Source organism: Hippichthys cyanospilos, chromosome 10 (assembly GCF_059441005.1).
Source record: "Hippichthys cyanospilos isolate Australia breed blue-spotted pipefish chromosome 10, RoL_Hcya_1.0, whole genome shotgun sequence".
Taxonomy (NCBI): Eukaryota; Metazoa; Chordata; class Actinopteri; order Syngnathiformes; family Syngnathidae; genus Hippichthys; species Hippichthys cyanospilos.
This window is the reverse complement of record NC_142378.1, coordinates 15,790,005-15,814,670: the sequence shown is the minus strand read 5'-3', so window position 1 is coordinate 15,814,670 and position 24,666 is coordinate 15,790,005. Positions and strand designations below refer to the sequence as shown.

Here is a 24,666-nt window from a genome sequence, read left to right as displayed (position 1 = left end):
ACACAATGAAGTCGCCACATCTTAAGGGAGCAAGTTGGATAGTGTTCATAAAGGTGACAGTTCATAATGTGAATTATTATCGAATGCATATTAATGGAACCATATTCTCCAGCTTTGTTTCAACATAATATTTTTGTTAACATGCAAGTAAAACTGTGACAAACTCAGTTGTATACAATTAGTGACCATAGATAACCATACATTATAAAATAGAAAATGCATGTTCTGGCGATTAGATGATGATGCTTCACCACACAGGTTTCCAGCAGAGTTTAGGAACTATTAAGACATACCAAAATGTAATTACACAAACCCTATTAATTCCACATTGTCAATTTCCCCCATGACTCCTATGTTTTTTTGTTTTGTTTTGTTTTCATGTAAATGTAAAATTCATTTTAGGTTCATCAAGCTTTAACTTATCCATTGCCATTTATATATCGACAATGGCTCCTTACAAGATAATTTTGCTCATTTTATGTTTGGTACTTGGAAGGGATATGGTGAAAGATATACTTCTACTATCTGTACACCCACATATGGGTGGCTGTATGGCTGTATGAATTCATGTTTTAACAATACCACTGATTATTTATTTACCCGATCAAATTAATTTACATTCGAGCTGAGGTTTTCATGTTTTGATTCTTATTATAACTTTTTTTCCTCAAGTAATGTCTGCCCTGTAAAGCGTATTTCTTTTTCTAGATTTGGACCACTAACCAACAAAAAATTTTGAACCCATCAAGCCATGTACTTAAAATTGCCTATTTTCCTGTCATTGTCAGTTAATTATTTTGAGTAAGCATACTTAAGATCAGTTTGTCAATTTCGAATAACACTATTTTTCATGTTCCATTTTCCTTTAACATCTTTATTTTATTATTTATTTCTTCCTGAGCTACACTTGCTGCACATCAACCCCTCCTGGACTACGCACCAAATACATCATTTGCTCCAGGTTTTGCAAATACAAAAGTTGAGCAAAAAGTATTTGAAGGTGAACCTCCTTAGGCATTTTCGGATACGTGGTGGAGTGCAGCATGGCGATTTAATTCGTGTTGAATGTTAAGTTAAAGATAAAAGGAACGGAAAATCAGTTTAAACGGAATACAACTAAATTTCCCCCTGCACACCCTCACGCCATAATTTTATCAAATTGGATAATGGGTTATTTTAATTAAATGGACAATGATTGCAAGTGGAAGAGTTAGCGGCCGCTGATGAAATTTGCAGTGAAGATCTAGGAAAGCGAACTGAAGAGCAATTTTGAACCCCCAAATAATCGAGCGTTCTTGGGTTTAAACGTTCAGTGGCAGTAAAATTTATATCAGTAACCTTGCTTGAATCTGTGTGGTCGTCCAGTTATCATCTTGTGCCCTCTTGTGTATATTTCAGAAAATACACAGCGACTGAGAACGTTAAAAATATCAGGTTACATTTGCTGCTATGTTTGATTGACACTATCAGAGAGAGCATGTTATTACAGCTCCACCAAACTTCATAAAAATGTGATTTGATCGAGGTCTCTTCTAAAGACAAACAAGTCAAACATACATGTACACAAAATGAATCAATAGGCCTCAGGTAGAAAGTTATTTTTTATTAAAAAAAAAAAAAAGTATACACAAGTTGGGTCATTTCCATCCAGGTGTGTGTGTGTGTGTGTGTGTGTGTGTGTGTGTGTGTGGGGGGGGGGGGGGGGGGGGTTGCCAGTTATAGACTCTTCCTAAGCCTTACATTGTAACAAAACGTTGAATGTTTGGACTCTGAAAAGACATAAGAATTCATAGTGTATTTGGAATTGAATGAGTTAATAGCACTCTACATCAGAAATAATGAAAACCTTGATTTGTTCATGGTGATGATCTTTGTGGCTGTATCCAGGGGAAATGATCCATGGAGCATCAAGATATTTAAAAACTACTGAGGCCCCCTGTGCTGTTGAGCCAGTTTTCCATAACCGCCTCTGGCTGGGTCATAGTCCTGCCTGTATTCATCCCTAACCTACACAGGAAGGGGAGAAATAGAAAAATTAAAAAAAAAAAAAAAAAATCAAAAAAAAAATCAGGGAAACTTGAGGAAAATGCCTTCAGTTCATTCAATATTCTTATTTATGAACAAATGTATTGCATGAATACAAACAAAGCCTTTTACAGGCTGAAAAGTTTGAACAAAATTGTGTGCACGAATTATTATTTTTTTTAAAGTTTAAAAAAAAAGGTGAACAAAACATGAATAAAATATGAATAAAACATTAATAAAAGTATTTCACTGTAATATGTAATTAATTTAATTTACGATGATAAATGATCAAAGTAAATTGTAGTTAAAGTTCTGTTCTATTTGCTATCGCTGCAATCAGTCTTGAGACCTTATGAGGGGAGAAAAACAAAGTCATCCAGAGCAAATGCAAGCCACTCACAGTTATGTGTTTTGGGGGGCACATAGTCGAACAATCAAAGTTGTAGTTTATAATTCACCCTTGGGCGGAACTGGTTTCGTGAGTAGTGATTTCTGAGGGAACCGATTGGATAGGAGGAACAGGTGTTAATGTGTGCGCTGTCGATGATGTAATGAAGGGGTGCGGCAGCCTCAAGGTGAGAGGCGGGGTTTCAGTGAACAACAAGTTTCACCGTCTGGTTAGAAATGCAGGCACCCAAGAAAATAGAATCGATAATGTGCCAAAGGTAAGATTCCGTTACAGTGGGTCCCGTGTTACGAGATGAATCTGTTCCGCGGTTGGGCTCGTAAGGCGGATTAACCGTATGGCGGGCAATTCAAACCTATGTTAAACGGCGAAGGCGTTTAGAACCCCAGGTAAAAACATCAAAATTGGTTATACGTACATATTAAAAAATGGGACCAAAATAGTATACTAAGTGCTACGTGTATATATAATACACATGCATACAATCAGAAAACATCAGAAATAAAAAATATAGAAAGAATATATTTACCTTTGAGTGGCGCTTGTTATGCCCATATTCACTAGTAAGGGTGGCCTAGGCTAGGCCAGCTTCGTATTTCTTGATTATCTCCAGCTTTGTTTCCATATAAATAATCTTACCTCTCTCTTTAACATCACTAGCAATCTTGGGACCCATGGTTAACTCTTTCAATTTTGAATTAAGCAGTAAAATGCACTATAAATAAGGTTTTGTAACCACTCGCAATAGAACAAAGCTTTACCATTCCGCCATTTTGAAACAAGTGAACCCGACCAATAGCAGACCAGCATCTCAGTCATGCGACGGCAACAGAAAGTAAGTGCAATTTCCTAAAAACGCCTGCAGATGGAGATAAAACAACACAAATGCAGCCAACCCTCTAGGGTCATGACAGTTGTTTATGCCACAAAGCCGGGAAAATACCTTAAAGAGGGGACGAAAAAAATCAGTATTCCACATCGCAACATGAAAAAAAAGTAAGCCAGGGACGCTGTAACACAGGGATCCACTGTATTTATATGCATAAATGTAACTGTGGAAAGCTTAAAATGTGTGGGCATATTTTCTAAATTTCATGACCTTTTTTGTTTTGGGGGTTGGGTTGCTGTCAACAATTGAGCAGCAAATATGTTTTTAAGCCTCCAACCCCAATGGAGAACAGCATTTTTGCAAAAGTGCTTAAACTACTAATGGATTCATTTACCTGTCCTCCAGACTTGCCTCGCCCATACTGTCTTCCCTCCTTAAAGCCAGTGTCCCAGTCTGTCCTGATCATACGGTCATCAAGACGTGTGCCATTTATGAAGCGCATAGCATGTTCCGCATCTGCCCTTGTATAATATCTTCACGAGCCAGGGTTAAGTTACGTTGCGCACTCTTTGGGCATTTTGTGTGCATGACAGTACTTCAGTCCTTTCAGAGATGTGCCTCTGCATCTGTTGAAAGGATACTCGACAAAGCAGAAGCCGCAGGCCGTCTTTTTGACTTTATCCAGACCAATGATGATTCGCTTTACATCTCCACTTTTAGAAAAGAGCTCGTGAACCTGCTCAACAGAGAACAGACAAGTGTTGCAAATATATTTGCACAAGCTATTTTGAAAAGGTGTAACACATGTAACATGTAATGTTTTTTAATTAATAAGACAGGCAAATGAAAAAACAAAGAAAAAAAACAAACAGATAAACCTCTCTTACCTGCTCCTCTGTGGTGTAAAAGGAGAGGTTTCCCACATATAAAGTGTGGCTTGTCTTCAGCAACTTCTCTTGTATATGACACTTACCCTGTATACGCAAGAAAATATCCACAATAATCAGTTCCCATATCAAATTGACTCATAATCCAGAGTCAAAACAAATTCAGTCCTTCCATTTTCATATTGAACAGTCCTTTAATAGCAGCGATGAATAACGATATGATAAATATTACCTGCCTTCAATACCTAGTCTAGAAAATTCATGACATAGCAATGCAATATTCTGATGTTATGGTTCAACTGGTTCCAGATAAATTGTCCCTATCAAGCTGTGGCCAATGAGGCACTGTCAGTTCATACTCATTTTCTGTCTGCAGATTTTTCATACAGATTCATCAAGTTTATTCAACTGTATGCACTAAGCCTCTGAATAAACCCGGAAAACATTGCCGCTTCTTTTCTACTTTGTATCTGCTGCAAAAAAATGTGAACACTGTAAGAATAATTTTAGAATTATAATAATTAAACAGGAGGTAGTGAGAGCTATACTTGACCCAACGATGCACATAAGTCGTGTGACAACTTTAGTGCAGAAGCTTTGACCACTCGACAACCAATTGGCGTGCATTCTATTGTGTAAAATTTAAACTTGTACCTGGTTCCAAGGAAGCACCAACTTGAACCGGGTATGATCGTGTTGTTATGACAAAATAAAACTGCTCCCATGGACTTATAATAAAGAAAACAGCCAAGAATCCAGGGGGCAACCATCTAACGTTGTCGCTGGTAAAGACACATCTAAAAACGTGTTTAACGCTAGGATCCATGCACCTTCACTGTTTGCATTGACTATTCAGAAAACATTGTATCAGTATCGTGAAGCTAGGTTGCCAATTCGCAATATTTTTTTTTTCCCTAACGGGCTTTGCTTTATTTCATTGTTGATGGTTATGATAACGTGATGCACACGATTCCTCCACGATTCTGCACCGAGGTAAATCCCATTTTAAATCAGGGGCTCAAGTTAGCTGACAAGTCAACATCTTATTATTCCTTGCATTCTTTGTTTCTTTTCATTTGAAACTTCGGCGACTGATGACACAAGTCACGAGGACGTAATTGAGAAACAGCTATTCTTTAACCGGTTAGCAAGTTGGAACGCCAATGAGTGGACAAGCGACATCTGTAGAACATTGTATTTAATTTAGCATGCAATTGGTCAGTTCCGTATTGTATTGGCCATGAAATATTTTGCGTTCTTACCTTGAAATGTTGGTCTCTGTATGCACCGATATCGGTGTAAGAATCGCTATTCAGCGCATTTAATTTCACAGACATTGTGGGAGCCAAACAATAGGCGCCAGTGCCTTTTCTGCTTCCGGTAAGACAGTCCGACTTTAAATATGTCCGTGTGCAACAACTCGCGCTACTGAACGCGCTGATGTGTGTTTATCATCTGCACAAGTGTATATCTCCGGTCTAGTTCCTGCTTGTTTTCGAGCGCGCTCTCGCTCTACCACACCTGATTAGGATCATTTTCAAGTTCCATCAGAGCTCGTTAGTAAGATAATTATTTGAATCAGGAAAACACTAAAACGTGCAGGATACCGGCCCTCGAGGACTTGAGTAGTGGGAGTGACACGCTCAGTTACCACGGTTCTCACATCTTTTGAATTTGACTCTTAAAAATAGAATTCTTTTATTTGTCGATCTTCGATCACAAGATGATGCTTGTTGTCTGTAATCATCAAACAATCTAATCATAGATCATCATTGTTGATATCCTGGCCAGTAATGCAGCAATGTCACACACACACACACACACACACACACACACACACACACACACACACACACACACACACACACACACACACACACACACAGGTTGACGATTATAGCTATAGCTCGAAGATCATAAATCTGTGATCATATGAACTGATGCTTCACTGGAAACAACATGTGACTGGTTGAACCTTACTTAATCTTTGTTGTGTTCAACGAGTTGTGCATTAGTAAACATGAAAAAATGTTACTTATAAATGTTTTTACAATTAGACAAAACCCGTCATGTTTTTCCAAATAGATTTTTTATTATAGGTTTACAAATAGTCAACAACAGCTGGTGTGACTTTTTGCTCATTATCACAGGAGGAATTATCTGCCTAACTTGTTTAAAAACATAACAACAACAAAAAAACAGACAAATATTCCTGCTAATAGGAGAATACAAAATGTCAAATTGGAATGCAACTGCGTTTTTCCCCATATCATCATCATTATTATTATTATTATTATCAAGAATCAGTTCTTAACAACCTTGATCCAGTCAAACAGAGCACAGTCCTAAATTCCATCCCAAATTTGTCACGGTGTCTCCATGGATGTAAGGTGTGCTCTCCAAGCATAGGAAGCATATCCTGGAAATTAAAAGAACATACAAAAAGGTTACTGAACAATGTGCTGATTATTAGAAATTGCATGTCAAAGTTACAGGTTACATACAAGACTTCAAAAATGAGTCAGTCTACATTTTATGGATACAGAGTAAAAGGTTACATACGATGTGTCAAAAATAAGTCAAAGTCTACATTTTATGGTTACAATATAATTGGAAGCTTTTTTCATGTTCGTAATTGTTTTTTTTATACATAAATACATGAATAAACAACGTATTTAAAATGATTGCAACTTGTTTTAAATTCAGGGTGAAAAAAACAGAAATCTTTACTGTAAATCACCTCACTTCATAACAGTCAAATAGCATTTTTGGTGCAACGACAGTAATCATAGAGAATTTAACAAGTTAAGGATTTTATTCACCAAATTAGTGTCAATGATCTATAACGTCATCTCTCATAGATCACGATACTGGTTGAGAACCCTTCCCCTTTCCCTCTGCGGTAAAGCTGTCTCCACTGACTCCTGAACCGTAAACAACATCAGAAGTGTTTGTCAAGAAAAAGAAGAATGATGACATTAATTATCAATGTACACCATACAACAAGCTAGGGAAACTATCTCCTGTAATTTCAAACACTTCAAGTGCAAGTAATAGTAACTATCAATAAAAACATACATAAAAGCACAATATGTAAAACATTGATGAAAGGGTACTCCGCAGGATGTTTAAGTAGTCTGTATGGAGAGAATGTCTTGAGTAATAATGAACCCTATTCAAGAACCATGGCTCAAGTGTTTAAATGCCTCTGGCAGCTTCATCTCACAATCACTACTACAAACTCCAATAGACTGTGAGGGGAAAGCAAGGGAAGAGAAACTCCAAACTGCAAATGATCTGAAGGCCTATATCAAAACAACAAAAATAATAATACTATAATACCTGACCTATGCCAAAATTTGATCACTTCCACCCACCACACTGAGTTATCTAAATGAACTCATCTCTGAACTGTTAGTGGAACTAAACGAGGCTCTTACTGCATTATTTACAATGAAAGAACCTAGCAGACTGAGCCAATGTCTGAGTCCATTCTTATTCACACTCAGGAGCATAAAGTTTTGATTTATTATGTGTCATCAATTCTCCAGGCGCTTTTGTTTGTCATGTTTACTCATGTCTTGTTTTGAAATGAGCACATTTTAATCTGAAAGACAACGCTTTATTTCCGTTTCCTGTTTTACTTCCGAAGATGATTGGCAGTCAGTCCCGCTTCGAGTTTTGTGTCCCGTCACGTCCTACAACGTCGCCCTATTGCCCGAATCTGCCCAAATTTTACTTTAATACATTTTTTTTTCAGATTTATAGTGTATGCATCACAGGGCAATAAGCGTCGTCTACCTCGTGTACCGAAACGTACACAACGTAGGAGAGCAAGGTCCCCGGATAACTTACCAAGAGCTTTGAACACCTCTATGATCAAAGGTCGGATCTCCTTTCGATGCTGAGCAGCTCCACTTCAAAAATCAAAGTGGCTCCCCCGGGGATCTTGGGAGGCGCTCCCCGGTCTCCGTAGCCCAGCTCGGCGGGGATGACCAGCTTCCTCTTTTCTCCCTCGCACATGCCGAGCAGGCCCTGGTCCCAACCTTTAATAACTTGGCCGCTTCCCAGGGTGAATGTGAAAGGGCGCTCGCGGGGAATGCTGCTGTCAAACTCGGTTCCGTCCTCCAGCTTGCCGGTGTAGTGCATGTTCAGCACGTCTCCATTGCGGGACTTCATTGGGCAGTTGTCCACTCGCTTCTTGATGCCGATCTGCAATTTCTTCTTCTCGGACCCGCACACTAGCATCGGGCTGAGGGACAACGCCGTCACTGCTAACAGAAGAAACGCCCGCATGGCGGCAGTTGTTTATTTGTTTTTTTTTTTTTTACTTAGAGCAGGCTGAACGTACAGTTGAGTCAGCACGTAAACTCTTGTGAGTTTGGTGATGGAGGAAACGGAAGTAGCAAAATTCTGCAACGAGGTCTGCTGTTCACAAACAGCGCCATCTTTTGAATAGGAGTTGTTCTGCTAGTTAAATGACTTACGGACGTTGAAGCAGGGACGTCCGTACTTTTTTTTGTTGAGGGCCAACCATAGAAAAGAGGAGGGACTCAAGGGTCACTTTAAATTAAAATTAAAATGACCATTGATAGTCGCTGCCATACTTAAAAAAAAACAAAACATGGAAGCTACATGGAGATTTACATGTAATTAGCAAGGATGTTAGGAGAAAAAAAATACAGAAAAAAAGACATCAAGAGCAAGATCAGAATTCAGGAAAGAGAAAAATAATAATGCTTCAAAATAATACAGTTAAAATAGGTATAATTAGCCGTAATATCCTCAGCATTGACAGTAATAGTTGCAAAAACAATAGTCCATTGATTACACTAATAAGCAGTGAACTAAAACTAAGAATTTTGAAGTAGAATTCTTGTAGTCAACAACAGAGAAGAGAACTTATTTTCATGTGATTTTGCAGTCCGTTCTATGTCCATGGCCTAAAGTAAGACAAACTCTTCCTCCCCAATTGTTGAAGTTGTTGAAATTTCAATACCTTTCAAGTCCAAAGAAACATTAAAAAATGTTTATTAGAAGAGACTTTTGAAATTCCCTTTACAGTACATACTTTGCCAATCCAGATGATTCAGACTTATTCAGCGCACTTTTGTTATTATTGAACACGTCCCGGTTGATAATTTTTCTAGTCATTGTTATCGTTGCGGAAAGTTTAAAAATCGGTCTTCATCTTGATCAATATCTTAATTATTATTAATACAGTATAATACATTCAGTCACCCATTTTTATAGCCGCTTATCCTTAATAAGCAAAAGCAGTTACCATTAGTAATTGATAGATGGAAGTAATCAGTTCGGAAACCACCGTTAACACGCTCACACAAAATAGAAGAAGAAGAAGCGGAAGTGTATCGAAAGTCACGTTACCTGTTATGTGCTACAGTGAGGGCGATCATCGACATCTTTATAAGTGAAGTAGGTCACCTTCGTTTGATTTATTCAAACTATCGATTAGAAGAAACGAGTCGTCCACCAATTGATCTGCGTCTCAACCTAACGTTGATTATCGCAATTATTTCAGGGTAAAGCGATCTACTCAAGCTTTACTTGCCACGCTAATCTACGCCATTAACCAGCACCCTCGAGCAGCGCAAAGGTGACAGCAACAACAACAACATGTTGTCGCGAATGTTGCTGTCTCTGCTCAACAACCTCCGTGTCGTCGAGAAGCTGGCGGAGTCTCGTCCGATCCGCCGGGCTGCGCAGATCACAGCCTACGCCATCACCAAGGCTCAGATAGTTGGTCGAGATGCTTCGCAGCGGGCCTTGCGTTCCCAGACGCTCCGACAGGTCCGAGAGGAAGCTGGTCGCGGCGTGGAGGACGTCGGCAGGCGACTCAAGAGAACCCAACAAACGTTCGTCAGTGAAGTTAAGGAAGGGTGGAGGGATGGATCCCGACAGGTTAAAAAGTAACCCCTCCGATTGAATGCTGAACATTCCGAATGGCATCAAACGAGAAATTAAATGTAAAGTCTTTCAACAGTGCTGACATTTGATGCAAGCGTGCCTTTGGCGCCCACTCGGACGTGATGTAAAGTCCCCTCAAAACGAACTGACCTCCAATTATGGAACAATATGACGTACCTGGGAATATTCGGTCATGTCAAACTTGCATCACTCTCTAGATACTTGTTTATGTATGCATGTGACGAGAGGTGTGGTGTGGTGGTCACCAACTGAACAGCTTTTTTTTCCGCCCGTCAGCCAAATCAATGTGGCATTTTAACATGAAGCTATTATTATAATCGGGTATCACTTAATATATAAAACACAAATCTAGTAAATATATTCTATGGAGATGATTCACTGCTGGGAAGATTAAATGAATATCTTTCAAATTGTTTTGTGGTCCATCAATTTTCAGTATATGCACAGATGGTCAAACGTGATAGGATCTTTGGCGCTTAAGAGCTTAAATAAGGCTGTAATGCGTTACCCCAGAATCACAATTATGTGCGTTGGCGTCTAAATCTCAACTGTGCCCTTCATGTATGAAGTTACTACATTTATTTATGTTCAGTTGAAAACCAAACCTGGAGTGTTCTGGTCATTTTTGTTGGGAGCTACATCATGGGTCTGGTTTTGCTCAGGGGGGCATTTTGACTGAAAACAACATAGCGTGAAAGTACCACATCATCGTACCTAATCCTTCTGTTTGATGTAATAATACCTTTATACGTTAACAGCAAAATTGAAATCATAAATCCTGCAAATTAGTCAAAAGCAAATATTGCAGTATATTATACAACAGTTCAATTCATGTCAGTAGATTTGCTAAAAATCTAGGGGAAACAGGTTACCTTTACAACAACTGAAATCTCAATACAAACTATACACTAAAATAAATAGCTTTTGCAAAAAAACAAAAAAACAAAACAAAAAAAAATCAAAACAAGGAGCCCCACGTGTGATGAAATAAATGGTCCTGATCTGGTCTCCATGCCTTGAAATTGATACCAGTGCTCCAAACTGTTCATGCTGTATGTGTGTAATCATGTTAATGTGATTGGTTGAAAAACGTAATTATTTCAATATTTTTGTTTCAAAATGAGAAACTTGTATGTTAATTAGGTCATCTCACAAACTAGGTGACTTGCCCTAAATGGAGGGATTTTACTCAGAAAATTTGAGCTAAAGTAAAAATTTCAGCTACATTCTCATTCCATCAGTACATGTGGGGATATGTCCGCACAGTTGGGGGAAGATCTGGTGTTTTTTGGCAAGTCGGCCTCAGCTCTTCAAATATGCGAAAATGAAACATGGAATATACAGTATTCCTCTTGAGAAACACTCAACTGAATTTCATTACGGTACATTCCGTCTTTCAGTATGTGTTATAATCGTTTTTACAGTACACGACTTCCAATCTTTCTCTTAAATCTTTATTATGTTCAATTAGTGCACAGCTTTGGAGGTAAATCAAAGTTCAATATGACTGTGCAGTGTTTCCACTTGGATTTTTTTTTTTGAAGCAGCAGGGACACGGAAGACATTAAATCAAGGCAAGGCAACTACTGTACCACTTTCTGCCATGTATAAAAATGCAATTATGTGAATGTCAACAAAACTTTATTTTACATGATTTATTTCCCCTCATACGTTTTCTTGTGAACGAAATGCTTCAAACAGAGACGGATAATTCAGCGAAATAGCTGGAAAGTCATATCATGCCATTAACAGTAATGGTGAGCGAAAACATGTAAAAATCATAAAGGGAGTATCTGTGATTGCATTATTTAAACGTGAAAAGATCCCAGATTTCCAGGAAAAAGGGCCAGAAAGAATCCTAATCATTTTCTCTCTGCTTTTCATTAAAATGTTGTATTTTTATGTAAAAGTTAACATTTTCATTTGTTATGAGATTTGATTGAATATTAAAAAAAACAGTCCCTGAGCAAATCTCATTTGATTAAAATAATCAGAGTTTTGAGACTAGTTATTGTGAACATTTTAAAACCAATCAAATCAATTTTCTCTAGCCGCTTATTTGAGGTCACTGGGGTCGCTGGCTTGCTGATGCCTTTCCCAGCTGTCTTTGGGCAGAAGGTGGGGACACCCTGGACTGGTTGCCAGCCAATCACAGTAGTGCAAAACAGTAGTCATTATTGCTGATATTTACTTTAATAAATCAAGTTCTTTGTCATGGCTGATGTTATTTGCACTGATCGTGCCTGTGCTAAATTGCTAACGCGGCCCTATTTTTAAGACTAGATACTTATGGTTACTAATTTGCTGTTGAAAGCTGTTGGGCTCTCGGCCTGAACGCAAGTCTAGCCAGACGTCTGTTGATTTACATATAACATGAAGCCCGCGCCATTGTAGAGCACACTAGGTTAGTGCTGAGCATTGAAGAAATGATTTCCGGACAGAAACACTAACCAATTCGTTTTTTGTTCTTTTTTAACCAGTTCAAACACGGTTTGTGTGACATAGATTCTTACAACAAAAAACATCAACAACAAAAAGCAGTTGTGTTAATCCTGTAATCCCGCCATCCAAGTTCATGATTTTAGTCTCAAAGCGATATAACACTGCTGCATGTCTCAAGTACGTAAGTGACCTGAAATATATGACACGCAAATGCTTGCTTCAGAATTTATTTGAATAACACAGTAGACTAGAGTAGCTTTAATACCCGTGCAGACTCACTGGCCTGGCAACTAAATATTAGTTACAGTTTTATCATTTCACACTGAAATAAAATCTCTGTTCAGAGGAAAGAATGCACTAATTTCAGACAGTATGAGTCAGTACATATACACTGATATGGCATCTGAACATCATATAAAAATAAATCTCTGAGTATAAGAAAATACATGTCAATATACTTCTAAATGAAAAAATAATACCATTAACAGGAGGTACAGATGGAGAGATTCACAAAAGCAAAATCCACAAAGGGTCTTTAAAGACTTTCCATTTGCATGACAGAAGTGCAAAAATGTTATTTTGGTTGAGATCACTTTTCTGAGGGCAATTAGTGATGTGTAGTAAGCCTTTACTGGAGAAAAAAAATAAAAGAGGACGGCCTACCAACAGCTGAGAAGGTAACAGGTGGCAGTGCAGTATATACTCTGATATGGCAGCCCGCCCTCTGTAACCAAAATGGTAGAGAAACTCATTTTCATTCACATCGACAAGAGATAGTTTTTGTTCTTTTTCCATTAGAATCTCTTTCTAAGTTGACATGTATGGGAATCGGTGTCCTAATTTGACTGGTGTTATGTGATGAATGGATTAGGAAAAGAAAACAAAACAAGAGGAGGGAACGGGAAGACAAGTTGTCTATGTTGACTTTCAGGCGATCATCATCATGGAGCAGAACAGGGCTACGGTGACCAGCCACAGCGAGGAAATCACTACAAGACATGGAAAAGGTCGTTTCGGCCGTAACCATCCCATTTTAAGATATCACCATAAAATATTATCCATATCTGAAGAAATGTGGTGGGAATATCTTTACCTGCACAAGATGCATTACACTCCATGTTGATCAATGAGTCCAAATAATTGTGGCCCAGCCACTCTTGGTAGGTCTTTCTGTCACCTACGCCCACAAGGCGCACTGTGGAATCTTTGAAGATAAGATCTGTGCCGTTGTATCTCTGCGAGTCGAACATCCGGAATTCTGTACCTGTGTCGCTCCCGAAATATGTCTTTAAAGAAAAAACAAAACAAGTGAAGCTCAAATGATAATGAAATTGATGAAACCGGAAAGGTCATTTGAAAATGGGTTTTTGGAACAAGGCAAGATGTCTTCTCCCGCACCTGTGCACGGTCAAGGAGTCCATAGATTGCATGGATATTGGTGTCGGGCCGCACCATGACGGCATGAGCGGGAACACGCGCCAGGTGACAGTATTTATACTGAGTGACTTCAGCTTTGGTCCCGTGAGGACAGAGCAGCTGGAAGTCTTTGGAATGGAGATCCGTGGCCCAAGTTTCACCCGAGTTCCCTAGATTACAGCACAAACATTTCATGTGAGCATGCCTTTCAAACGCAATAGTTGCGTGATAGAGGCTCTCCATTTACCGTCGGTATTTGAGAAGACAGTTGAATGCTTGACGAAAGCCACATCTCCATCTCCGGTGGCCAGACACCTGAATACAACATTTATATTTGTTCAAAAATAGGCATTTGATGTTGGAGTTACAGACAGATTAATTGCGACCAATTAAGTACAGCTATAGTCAAAGCGTTATTATTATTTTTGTAATCACATTCGTTCATTCTTATTCTCTAATGGACACTGGTTGGCTTTCATTTTATCTGACATAAACTGATAGCCTCTTGTCGTGAGTAGGAGGGCAAATTTAGAAGCAGAGGAAAGATGTGAAAATGTAAAAAGGTGTGGGTCAGATGAATGGTAAATTACATTAAAAAAAACAAAAAAACATCCCATCAGGGACTTTGATAAATGCGCACTGAAGCAATTATCACGTTTCGCTTTGCACATAAATAGAAAGCACACAACTGTGACTACAACCACAGAAAACAATAGAAACAAAGACGCTAATACAGTACAGCAAGCCACTACAAAGCTCAATGCCAAACTAAACCCGAGAACACCCCAAGTTTGACCATCTGTGAGATGGACAGGATGGATGATGTGTTATTTTAATGTTATTATCTACAGTAATTGTGTGGTGATTGACAAAAGAAAACAGCACTTGGGACTAGTCTCAAATGCAGCAAGAAGGTAAATGGTTACAGCTGCACAATATTTTGATCTGCCACAATAACACAATGTATCTAAATTCAAAAGAAAGAAAAAACTCTTTCTTGGAAATGTTCATGTGAGATGACAAAGAGATGAATTAGTTCAGTGAAACAAACTTGTGTAATCACTTGACAGGCACTATTTCATACCTGGCAACCTAAAATCATCCACATTAGGATTCATCACACCTATAGACAATTTAGTGTCTTCATTTTCCCTGACATGAACAAATTGGGAAAGTGAAAAGAAGTCAGAATAAGCTGAGAAAAGTTCACCTATGAAGGCATGAGCAAAGAATAAAGTCAAAGGCTCTAATCAGTTTGTCCACGTTCAGAACATATACTCAGTGATCAGAAAAGCAGTCAAATATGCTGATTAAGATTACGTTTGGTATGATTCTTTTTTTTTTTTTTACCTGAATGCACCGTCATATCCATCGTACCGGTCCTTTCCTTTCTCACATTTGTTTTGCCCTGAGCTGTCTCCCACACATAAGTCACACAGGTTGCTCGGAAAACCGGGCTGATTTGCACCTGGTACACAACTCTGCTTGAAGAATCCACCCACCGCTAGTTACCATGGGAAGAAAAGAATATTATTCACACATTAGTGCACTACGAGATTCCTTTGAGTCCATCTCTTACCTCTATCGAAGACACTGACCTTGGGCAATCTGACAATGTTGAGGGCTGATCAGGCCCTTTTCTATCAAGGTTGACACAGGAACGTTCCAACCAGCTGTGCGATCTAATCCCGTGTGACAGGAGCGACGGCCTTGCAGATCATCAAGACTCCTGATGTCATAGCTAGTCTTTTTCACCACCGCAACCGCATAGTAATTGGAGCCATCCCGATCCGCTGAGGGAACGTCAAACTTTGTCAGTCTGCGGTGCGCCTTAACCGTATGTCTTTATGCTCCACTCAGGTTCTTCCGTATACCTGTATAGCTCTCTCCAGTAGCGGGTACCAAGCCATATTCCTTGCCAGCTGTAAAGATATAACCTCCATCCAGAGTGATGGCATCAGCCTCGTGGTTCTGAGAAGGAAGTGGCGCGTTTGGGTTTTGTCGGACACTTGTCGGCCCTTTCCAAAACGACGCTTTACCTTTATTTTCTCCATGCAGTCGGTCACAGAGTCGCCATAGATACAGTTGACAGCTGGAGTAAGCTTTTTACCTTGAAAGGCTGAACCCATCACTGCACATTTCCTCTGCTCGCCCGGTGAGAGCACACACCACCGCAAAGAGCTTTCTGTTGATTAGATTAACTGGTAGGTAAGTCGGTAGATACTTTGGAAGCTTTTTTAGCGTCAGGTATGTTTATTGATTTGGTAGTTGGAACTCATAACTACATAGTTTCTAGGTATTAGTTGTTGTGAACTTTTTTTTAAGGTCATTGAGGGGAAAAAAAGGTAACCCTTGGGACATTATGTTAGAAATTATGGAAATTCCTTGGAATATTTTATGATATTATAAAATAATCAATGGGAAAAAAATACTAGGCAGCTGAAATTTCCAGCAGATGATAAAAACAGGCAAGGTTTCAAAATGCAATGATCCTGACATTTCTATGTGATTGCAGCTGGATGTGAGAGATTCAGTGTAGAAAAATAATCATTGTCCAAATTTTGGACCACATAAAACAATTATAATTACAATTTTTTAGATGCATTTTAATAGGATTTATGACATTGATTTTCCTACGATTTTTGCAACATTCTGTTGACGATGGTCAATCTACGTCAGCAAACAGAAAATTCTTTGTTTACTTGTGTTTCATCTCAAGACAGTAGGTGGATGCAGAGACCAGTTAATAGCTATGACAGGCCATACCATTTTTCTTTTTTTGTGGGTGTTAATACATTTAACCTACATATGTATGGATAGAGTTGATGCCACTGAACAATTTGAGTCGTTGAAAGAAAAAAAATCATAAAAAACTTGAACTGTTACGACTTTAAAAGCATTTACAAACTTAGGACAAAAAATGCGATGTGTATGGTTTGCAAAGTGTGTGCAAAAGGGTTAAAGATCTTTTTTTCTGCTCCTCCCCCTAGGATGGTTGAGACAGATCACAGATGAAGCTACTGTACAGTACACTCTCTCTTCACCTGCGCCTTCATTTTGATTTTTTTTTTTTTTTTTTTTTGCGACTCAAATATAGCCACAAAAACATTAACATTAACATTAACAACAACAATGTGACTTCATTGGGAATATTGGCATTGATTTTGCGGGGCAGTGGGTGTACGTAATCATTTCTCCCAGCTATTGATTTAGTGTACTGTACACTGTTTGAAATACAAACAAGAGGGGGCAGGTACCTTGTGGTTTACAATCCATGGCGCTCATGACATTATAATAGAGCTGACCCATCCATTTCTTAGGGTCATCATTCTCGGCGCTCTCAAACATGACGGAGGACTCAGAAAAGAGCAGCGCTCCAGCTCCATAAGGCTTGGAGGAAAACATGGCGAAGCCAGATTTCTCCTGCAAATTGGAAGGAGACGTTCATGAAATGACTTGAAGAATACCATTATATTATATCATAGAAGAGTAAATATCCTTTGAAGCAGCACTTAAAATTATAACATACTGCGAGTGCATAATTGTTCTTAAAGGGATTCTAATTTCCGCATATTCAGTTATAAAAAGTTACATAGTCTTTGACTTGATATGCTGGGTCAAATCATCAACAAAATGTACTGGTTACAAATCACCCAGCCATTTTTGGACCCTGTACTGGGTTGGCTATTTCACTCTATTTGGGTTATTTTTTTTCATGACCCATCAGTATTCAGCTTGTATTTGTGATGTGTTTGCCTTCCTTTGAGTTAGTGCAATCAGAAGACATTAAGCAAATTTGAAATATTCATCAATAACCCAAATTTTGACACGCCCACAGTAACAAGTTAGTCATTTTTTTCCGAATATCACATACAGTTAACAAACAATATGGATGCCAAACACATTGCTTTATAAAATGATCTGTGCATTTTTCAGGCTGCTGTGGTTGCGAAAGGTGGAGGTGTTTGGACCTACCAGTCCTTCGACAAGCATGTTAAACACCACGGAGGGAGTGACGTGATTTCCAACCACAATGCCTCGATTTGGGATTCGGACCAGATTGCAAGTCTTCCACTCGCTGACAGGAAGTCTTCTGCCGTCACGACACAACAGTTCATAATCTGATGACTTGAAGTCATGTGCCCAATCAGGGCCATGACCTGGAGGTAAACAAAAAGTGGTTACAGACCAAGTCACTCATGGTGTCTTTCAATACTTTGTCCGCATGATATCGCTAGCATGATTAAATAAAGTGTGTCCTTACCGTCAGTATTTTCTTCAACTGTAGTATGTTTGATAAAAGCTACATCTCCTGTACCTTCAGCCAGGCACCTATGGGGATCAATCAAAGATGAGGTTCAGAAAGGGAGCCATCCATCTATGAACATTCACTTGTAGTACATTCACACCAGAGGACAATTTAGCATTGAGGCTTCATCTAAAAGCCTGCGGTGTGTCACATTAACAGGTTAATTGTGATCAATTAGTCGTAGTTAAAGCATTTTTTCAAACATCACATTATGGTCATTGTTAACCCTTTCATGTTTCCTGTGTGCTGATTAATTTGATATTTTTTGAGAATCTGGCTAGGTCTGCTTGAGTTCTTGGGAGTTTCTAAAACAAAACGAAACAAAAACAAAGTCAATCACTCCCTGTTTGAGTGCCATCGTTTTTGCCTTAACCTGATTGGCTCCTGTTGTCAGTTGGTGGGCAAGTTCAGGAGCAGAAGAGAGATGTGAAAATGGAGGAGAATGTAAGAGTTACTGGTCCCAATGAATGGTAAATTAACCATTCTTAGATAGAGGGATACATTGTAAGGAATAATTTACTTACTTAGAAGCAATGTAGCGAGCCAGCATAATGACCTTTTCTAATTATTTAGAGATTGATAAAAAATAAACACCAGCATTCCTCCTGATAGTTGAAACTAAATGTTGCGGCCAGCACTTTGGACTAGTCTCAAATATAACTGAAGATGAATGGTGACAGCTGCATATACTAAAGTAAATAAATGACTGAGGCCATTTATGTTTTTGTATTGCAATCTTTTGATCTGCCCCAATAGCAATATGTATCTAAATATTTTTTTTAAAATGGTTGAGGGTTGTCCTCAGAATGATTTGAAATCGAAACAGATGAATTAAATCAATCAATTATACAGCTTAATTCTTTTTTAATTACTTGACAGCACTGGTTTGCTCCATATTGCTTTAGTTGAACTTCGTCAGGTATTTTGTGACATAAAAAAATAATATCAATCCTGATTATGACTGATCCTCTTTATAAAGCCACTTTACATTTGCAGAGGTGCAGTATTACCTGAAAGCTCCTTCATAGCTGTAATATAGCTCGTTGTTGCTCGCCTCACATTTGTGTTGTCCGCTCCTATCGCCAACACACAGCTGGCACAGAGACGCAGGATCGCCGGCCTCGTTTGCTCCCGGAACACAGCTGCTATTAAAGAACTGTGCCACACCTGAGCAAGCGTACACATGCACACACAGAGAATAAATATTCGGGCATGTTTACGAGCGCTTTCTAACAACGAAAACTTCCTACCCTGTGAGAAGTTGCAGCCCATGACTGACATGTAGCCCTGGTCTGTCAAAAATCCGATGGGCATATTCCATCCGGCATTTCTGCCTTTCCCAGTGTGACAACTCTTTTTCCCAGCCAGGTTATTAATGTTGATGCTAGAACTGGCCTTTTTCACAACAGCAACCGCAAAGTAAGAGGCCCCAGTACCTGAGGAGAAAAAACCGCAGCATGAACTGTGAAAGCCGGAAAAGCATTTACTGTAAACTGCATGACTCAGACTGCATGATTCAGGCCAATTTTACCAAACAACATGAAGGACAAATAGAAATATTCAACAAATAGTGAAAACGTCAGTCCAGTTATTAAGATGGATGGCAGTTTTTCACCTTTCATTGGATCAGTTGATAAAAATGTTAGTCAGGTAATCTTGGTACGGATCCAGTTTGTGCCCTTTCTTTACCTTTTCATTGCAGTCATGTGCTTCCTTTGAGCACAACTATTAAATAGGGCAGTGCATCTTGTTCAAATTATACTTTGAGCCTATGAAAATGATAAGAAGCCATTGAAGTGTTCAAGACAAGCAGGTAAATGAACTTACGATCAGCCTTTGATTCACTGGCAGCTATCTTGAATGAGACGGTCTTTCCCAGGTTGTAGATGTCAGGGGCAAACATGGACAACGCATCAACCTCTTTTCCCTAAAGACAAAACCAGGAAACAAAATGAGGAGCAAGAACAATGTGGACCAAACTTAATGCAAAGGTTATGAATTGAAATGAAATTTCTTTGTTGCCAACTTCACATACAATTCACTTAAAATTACAGAGGCAGTCACTATGGTGCATCATTACGAATGTTGCTCAAAAGTGTGGGATTCAAGCTACTGACAGGGTCGATAAAACATAATAGGAAACAATATTGTTGTGCAATAAAAGACACTATTAGTACCAAATTAAAAAAAAAAAGTTGAAACGCCATTTAGCATGGGCGTTAAAACAACTTTTCACATTTTCAAAACATCAAAGGTTTTTCTTGTAGTTTTACACTTAGAGCGAAAAGAGTTTTATTTTGAAATTCTTACAAAAAGTGCAGCGACCTCACAAAGGTCACCAGCTTTTAAAAGAAGTGAAAATCAATACAACAGCTCTCCAAAGATTTCAACATGTTCCAAAATTTAATCGTAATGGAAATGTTACACTTTTATTTATTATTTTAACAAGATGTTTCCTGTCAGAGGCAAAGCTTATATAGTTACGTAAAAATACAAAAAAAACATATATTAAAATTTCCCTGAAGTTTCCCTTGTTTTTGACTGCTTTTTTGAGCTAAGCAACAAGTGATTTCCAACATAGCAAATTTTGAGTTTTTCACAGGGACCAGAGACAGCGGAGAGAGACAAAAACAAAAACAAAAAAAGTTCAATGTCGATATTCGTCAAAATGTTGTCTGCGCAGATAATTTGTCGATCCTTAATCAAAGCCTAGAGTATGACAATGAATCAATATCCAACCTGGAGCTTCTGCACACAATTCTCCACCGAGGTCCCGCGGACGCAGCTGAGTGATGGCCGGATGGACTGCTGGGCAAAAGCCAGAGACATGTCCTCACATTTTTTATGCTCAGCGTCCGAGATGGTGCACCACCTAATGCTGCTCTGACCACACACTTTGCAGAAAGAAATACAACAAGTATGAGAGTTGATTCAATTTGCAGAGAATGTTTTCTCAGCCAAGTATATTGACTTCAAGGGATTAGCATGCTGGTATTATGGTAAAACCATCACAATGGTAATTCTTTTTGATTATTACACAATTAGCTTCAATAAGATGGCAACACATTGGAATGAACTCTTTCAGTCATGGATGAGAATGTTTGTCGTGTAAAATTCATAGGTTGTGTGCCAGTGACAAGAATTCTTATTAGTTCTTTTTTAAATGAATGGATTGATAACACTCGCGGCCAGTGCTCCTCTTAATTATAAGCCAATCAAGCTCTGTTGTAATGTGGTTATGTACGTACGCAAGTTATTTTGCCATCAAAAACACATTTTCACTTTGTTCTATCGAAGGACTTTTGAGATGTTTCAGAGGCTACTAAAAAAAGTATTTGTGTCAAAATGTATATGTGAGAGGATTTTTCTCCTTGGTGTCAATCAAATGACCTATTTTCAAAGAGTGAAAATGAGTGAGAATGAAGTAAGGTAGAATCTTACTTTCTTTTTGAACGAATGGAATCCAATCTTTCATATGATACCACCAATGTCTACATAGTCACACAATACAATATTCTGTTGGCCTTGAAAGATGCGTGAAAATGTTCAAAATCGGCTGGCACTCTAGGGCACAGGTGTCAAACTCAAGGCCCGGGGGCCAGATCCGGCCCACCACATCATTGCATGTGGTCCGCAAAATGCTAATTTGACTTCAAGTTTCAGGCCAAAGTACCAAACTTTTAAAAATGTTGGCAGAAAAAAATCAAGCATTTTTTTATCCCCAATTTCTCTTTTGAACCGTTTTTGCCAGCCTCTGGTTCCACAACTAGGCAAGTGTCAGACAACTCACTTAAAATTTATTTGACTTGGTTAGAAGACTATATATAGTCTATTTTTCAATGCCTGATGGAAATTAGAATATATATAATATACTGTAAGGTATATTGTAAAATAATCAGGTTATATTTGTAACATCATAAAATGTTTTCACCACAGGGTAGCTTTTAGAATTTAGCTTTAATCTTCATTAACAAATGCAGTGTATGATTAATTTTCCTGCCTTTAATCTTTACTGCAACCCTGAAATTAACGTATCACTTACCAGCATGTAGAATTAAGACGAGGACTCCCGCCGTGCTCCACATGGTTATGATCACGTATGTCTTTTCCCTCCTTGTGTCAAAGTCTTCTCTGATGACTACTTAGTCCAAGTGCAGGTTTTATCTCCGTGACCCGGGTCAAAGTTCTGAGATGATGTTCAGGAATGACGTTGCACAATTTCACTGCGTTGTAACGGGTGAAACAGAAGTGGCTGCAAAACTCACAATGTCTGGTTTATTCCAACACTGTGGTGAAAAAAGCCTAAGAAGACACGGCGACAAATAAATAGATGGCCATTCAATACCAAGCCTAGTGAAATATAAAAACACCCCCTAAAGAAAATGACAAAAATAATCAAAGTGAATGTTCCTGTCCGCTTACTTCCTTCACCAAAAATCACAAGACTCAAAACACTACAAGAAATGTTCCACCTCACACACCTCCCAGTGCCAACCGTTGCCTAGCTGCAGAGCAGAGTGTGAACAGAGAAGTCTTTTACAAACCTCACCTTTGCGTTCTTCTCTGTGGCTTTGGGGCTTTTCCACTAGTGGACACTCAGATCCTAACACACATCACATCAATGCGCAGACGGACTGCTGGAAACTTAATAGTGACTCACACTGTGGGAAGGGGCAGCACAATTTGACTTTGCTTTTCAAAATTCACATTTCATCTTTACTATATCAGAACAGTTCGAGTGGGCTGAGGTGAATATGAAGTGCTTTCATGTCAGAAGCACTTAGCGGAATAATAAACTCGGAAGTCTTATAAAAAGTGCTCATACATTTGCACGCGTACACACCAGTGCAAAAAATGGTCTCAAATGTCCAACTCCGCTGTCTAAAGACTACTGTATGTTATTAGAGGTTAAATCATACAATTTTTCTTTAAACGTGTTATTATTCAAAAGTTGTTTTCGGGATTTTACATGTCCTTAATCATAGATTTTGGGCGGCACGGTGGAAGACTGCTTAGCACGTTTGACACATGATTCAGATGTCCCATGATCATTTCCAGGTTGACCAGGCCTTCCTGTAAGGAGTTTGCATGTTTACCCCATGCTTGCGTGGGTCTTCTCCAGGCACCCATGTATGTGTATTGGACACTAAATTGTCCTTTAGTGTAATTGTGAGTGTGAATGGCTGCTTGTCATTGGCTGGTAACCTGTCCTGGATGTCCAGCGCCTACTATCCGAAGACAGCTGGGATAGGCACCAGCAAGCCAGGTACACTCATGAAGATAAATGGATTGGGGGATGAATATTCATACATTTTACATGTATCCCTACATTTGCTAGAATTCATCATTATGGGTTTAACAGGTTCAGTGTGTCATGTTCTGGTGGTGTTTTGGTGTGTTTTGTCTGTTGTTGGGATGTTCTATTTTTTTTCTTGTTTTTTGGGGGCTTTTTTACAATTTTTTTTTTTACATTTTTAAGTTCATGTTTTGTTCACCTTGTGTCTATTTTTGTCAGTGTGATTGTGTCCACCAGTCTGTGTTAACCTGCTTCCTTTGTATTGGCCAAACAGCTCCCTCTTCCAATTGTTTCTTGTCCAGGTGTTCTGTATTGTCTCATTTGTTGTGAGTGTATTTAATTTCCAGTTTTCTATCAGTTTTTGTCAAATTGTCTTACTGTCTAACTCCTATTGTCTACTGTCGAATTGTTCCTGTAGTTTTGTTCTGTTGCTCGTTTCAGGGAGTTTTAGTCTTTGACTATTTTGTTTATTAAATATAGTTCTGAGTTTTTATTTGTTAGTTTGTATTCATTCGTCAACTTTGTTTTCCTTTCGTTATTTTCTTATTAAATTAATATTTTTTTCCAAGTGCAACCTGCTTCCCAGTTTTCCTGGATTTTGGGTCCAAATTCTTCCACATCCCAACACCTCTCATCCAACATGCCACGCCATCATGAAAGTGACATTTCCTTATTTGTCTTTCTTCAGTAGGGCATGAAATAGTGAAAAGTTGCAGAGTCATTATACAATTCATATTTTTTGTTATAACACAATGCAACAGCAATGCTTTTATTCTCACAGTACACACAATAGAAATATGTGGTTTGAATATTGATATCAAGCCTCCGAGGTAAGTTGCTTGAGCACAGGTCATACATAATATACTCCATTCGTTCATCAATTTATTTTCTACGGCCGCTTAGCCTCAATAGGGTCGCTGGCTTGCTGGTTCATATCCCAGTTGTCAATGGGCAGCAGGCGGGGGACACCCTAAACTGGTTGCCAGCCAATTGCAGGGCACAGAGAGACGATCAACCATTCACACACCCAATCACACCTAAGGGAAATTTAGTCCAATGTCCAATACACCTGCCATGCATGTTTTTGGAATGTGGGAGGAACCTGGA

General features: G+C 38.8%; 4 protein-coding genes across 4 annotated transcripts; 1 reads left to right on the top strand and 3 right to left on the bottom strand.

Moving 5' to 3' along the window:
* Positions 1–1,583: 1,583 nt before the first annotated feature.
* ncbp2 (nuclear cap binding protein subunit 2) lies at positions 1,584–5,530 on the bottom strand. Its single transcript, XM_088425787.1, has 5 exons — positions 5,410–5,530; positions 4,148–4,234; positions 3,902–3,996; positions 3,655–3,793; positions 1,584–2,007 (listed from the first exon to the last, which is right to left on the bottom strand). Exons 1-5 carry the CDS (start codon positions 5,482–5,484, stop codon positions 1,924–1,926), a joined length of 480 nt encoding a protein of 159 aa, XP_088281913.1. The 5' UTR covers positions 5,485–5,530; the 3' UTR covers positions 1,584–1,923.
* A 684-nt stretch (positions 5,531–6,214) lies between these two features.
* On the bottom strand, positions 6,215–8,551 carry fkbp2 (FKBP prolyl isomerase 2). The gene is made up of 2 exons (XM_088425783.1): positions 8,003–8,551; positions 6,215–6,566 (listed from the first exon to the last, which is right to left on the bottom strand). The coding sequence occupies exon 1, from the start codon at positions 8,441–8,443 to the stop codon at positions 8,027–8,029; it is 417 nt and encodes a 138-aa protein (XP_088281909.1). The 5' UTR covers positions 8,444–8,551; the 3' UTR covers positions 6,215–6,566; positions 8,003–8,026.
* Positions 8,552–9,454: 903 nt separating this feature from the next.
* Positions 9,455–10,506, top strand: ncbp2as2 (NCBP2 antisense 2 (head to head)). The gene is made up of 2 exons (XM_088424834.1): positions 9,455–9,583; positions 9,690–10,506. Exon 2 carries the CDS (start codon positions 9,785–9,787, stop codon positions 10,079–10,081), a length of 297 nt encoding a protein of 98 aa, XP_088280960.1. The 5' UTR covers positions 9,455–9,583; positions 9,690–9,784; the 3' UTR covers positions 10,082–10,506.
* Positions 10,507–12,749: 2,243 nt separating this feature from the next.
* On the bottom strand, positions 12,750–23,214 carry meltf (melanotransferrin). The gene is made up of 16 exons (XM_088425675.1): positions 22,306–23,214; positions 21,003–21,157; positions 20,091–20,190; positions 19,514–19,699; positions 19,274–19,430; positions 18,219–18,286; positions 17,930–18,114; positions 17,212–17,377; positions 15,994–16,139; positions 15,829–15,925; positions 15,553–15,747; positions 15,305–15,458; positions 14,202–14,269; positions 13,937–14,124; positions 13,632–13,824; positions 12,750–13,527 (listed from the first exon to the last, which is right to left on the bottom strand). The coding sequence occupies exons 1-16, from the start codon at positions 22,346–22,348 to the stop codon at positions 13,466–13,468; spliced, it is 2,163 nt and encodes a 720-aa protein (XP_088281801.1). The 5' UTR covers positions 22,349–23,214; the 3' UTR covers positions 12,750–13,465.
* Between the last annotated feature and the right edge of the window lie 1,452 nt (positions 23,215–24,666).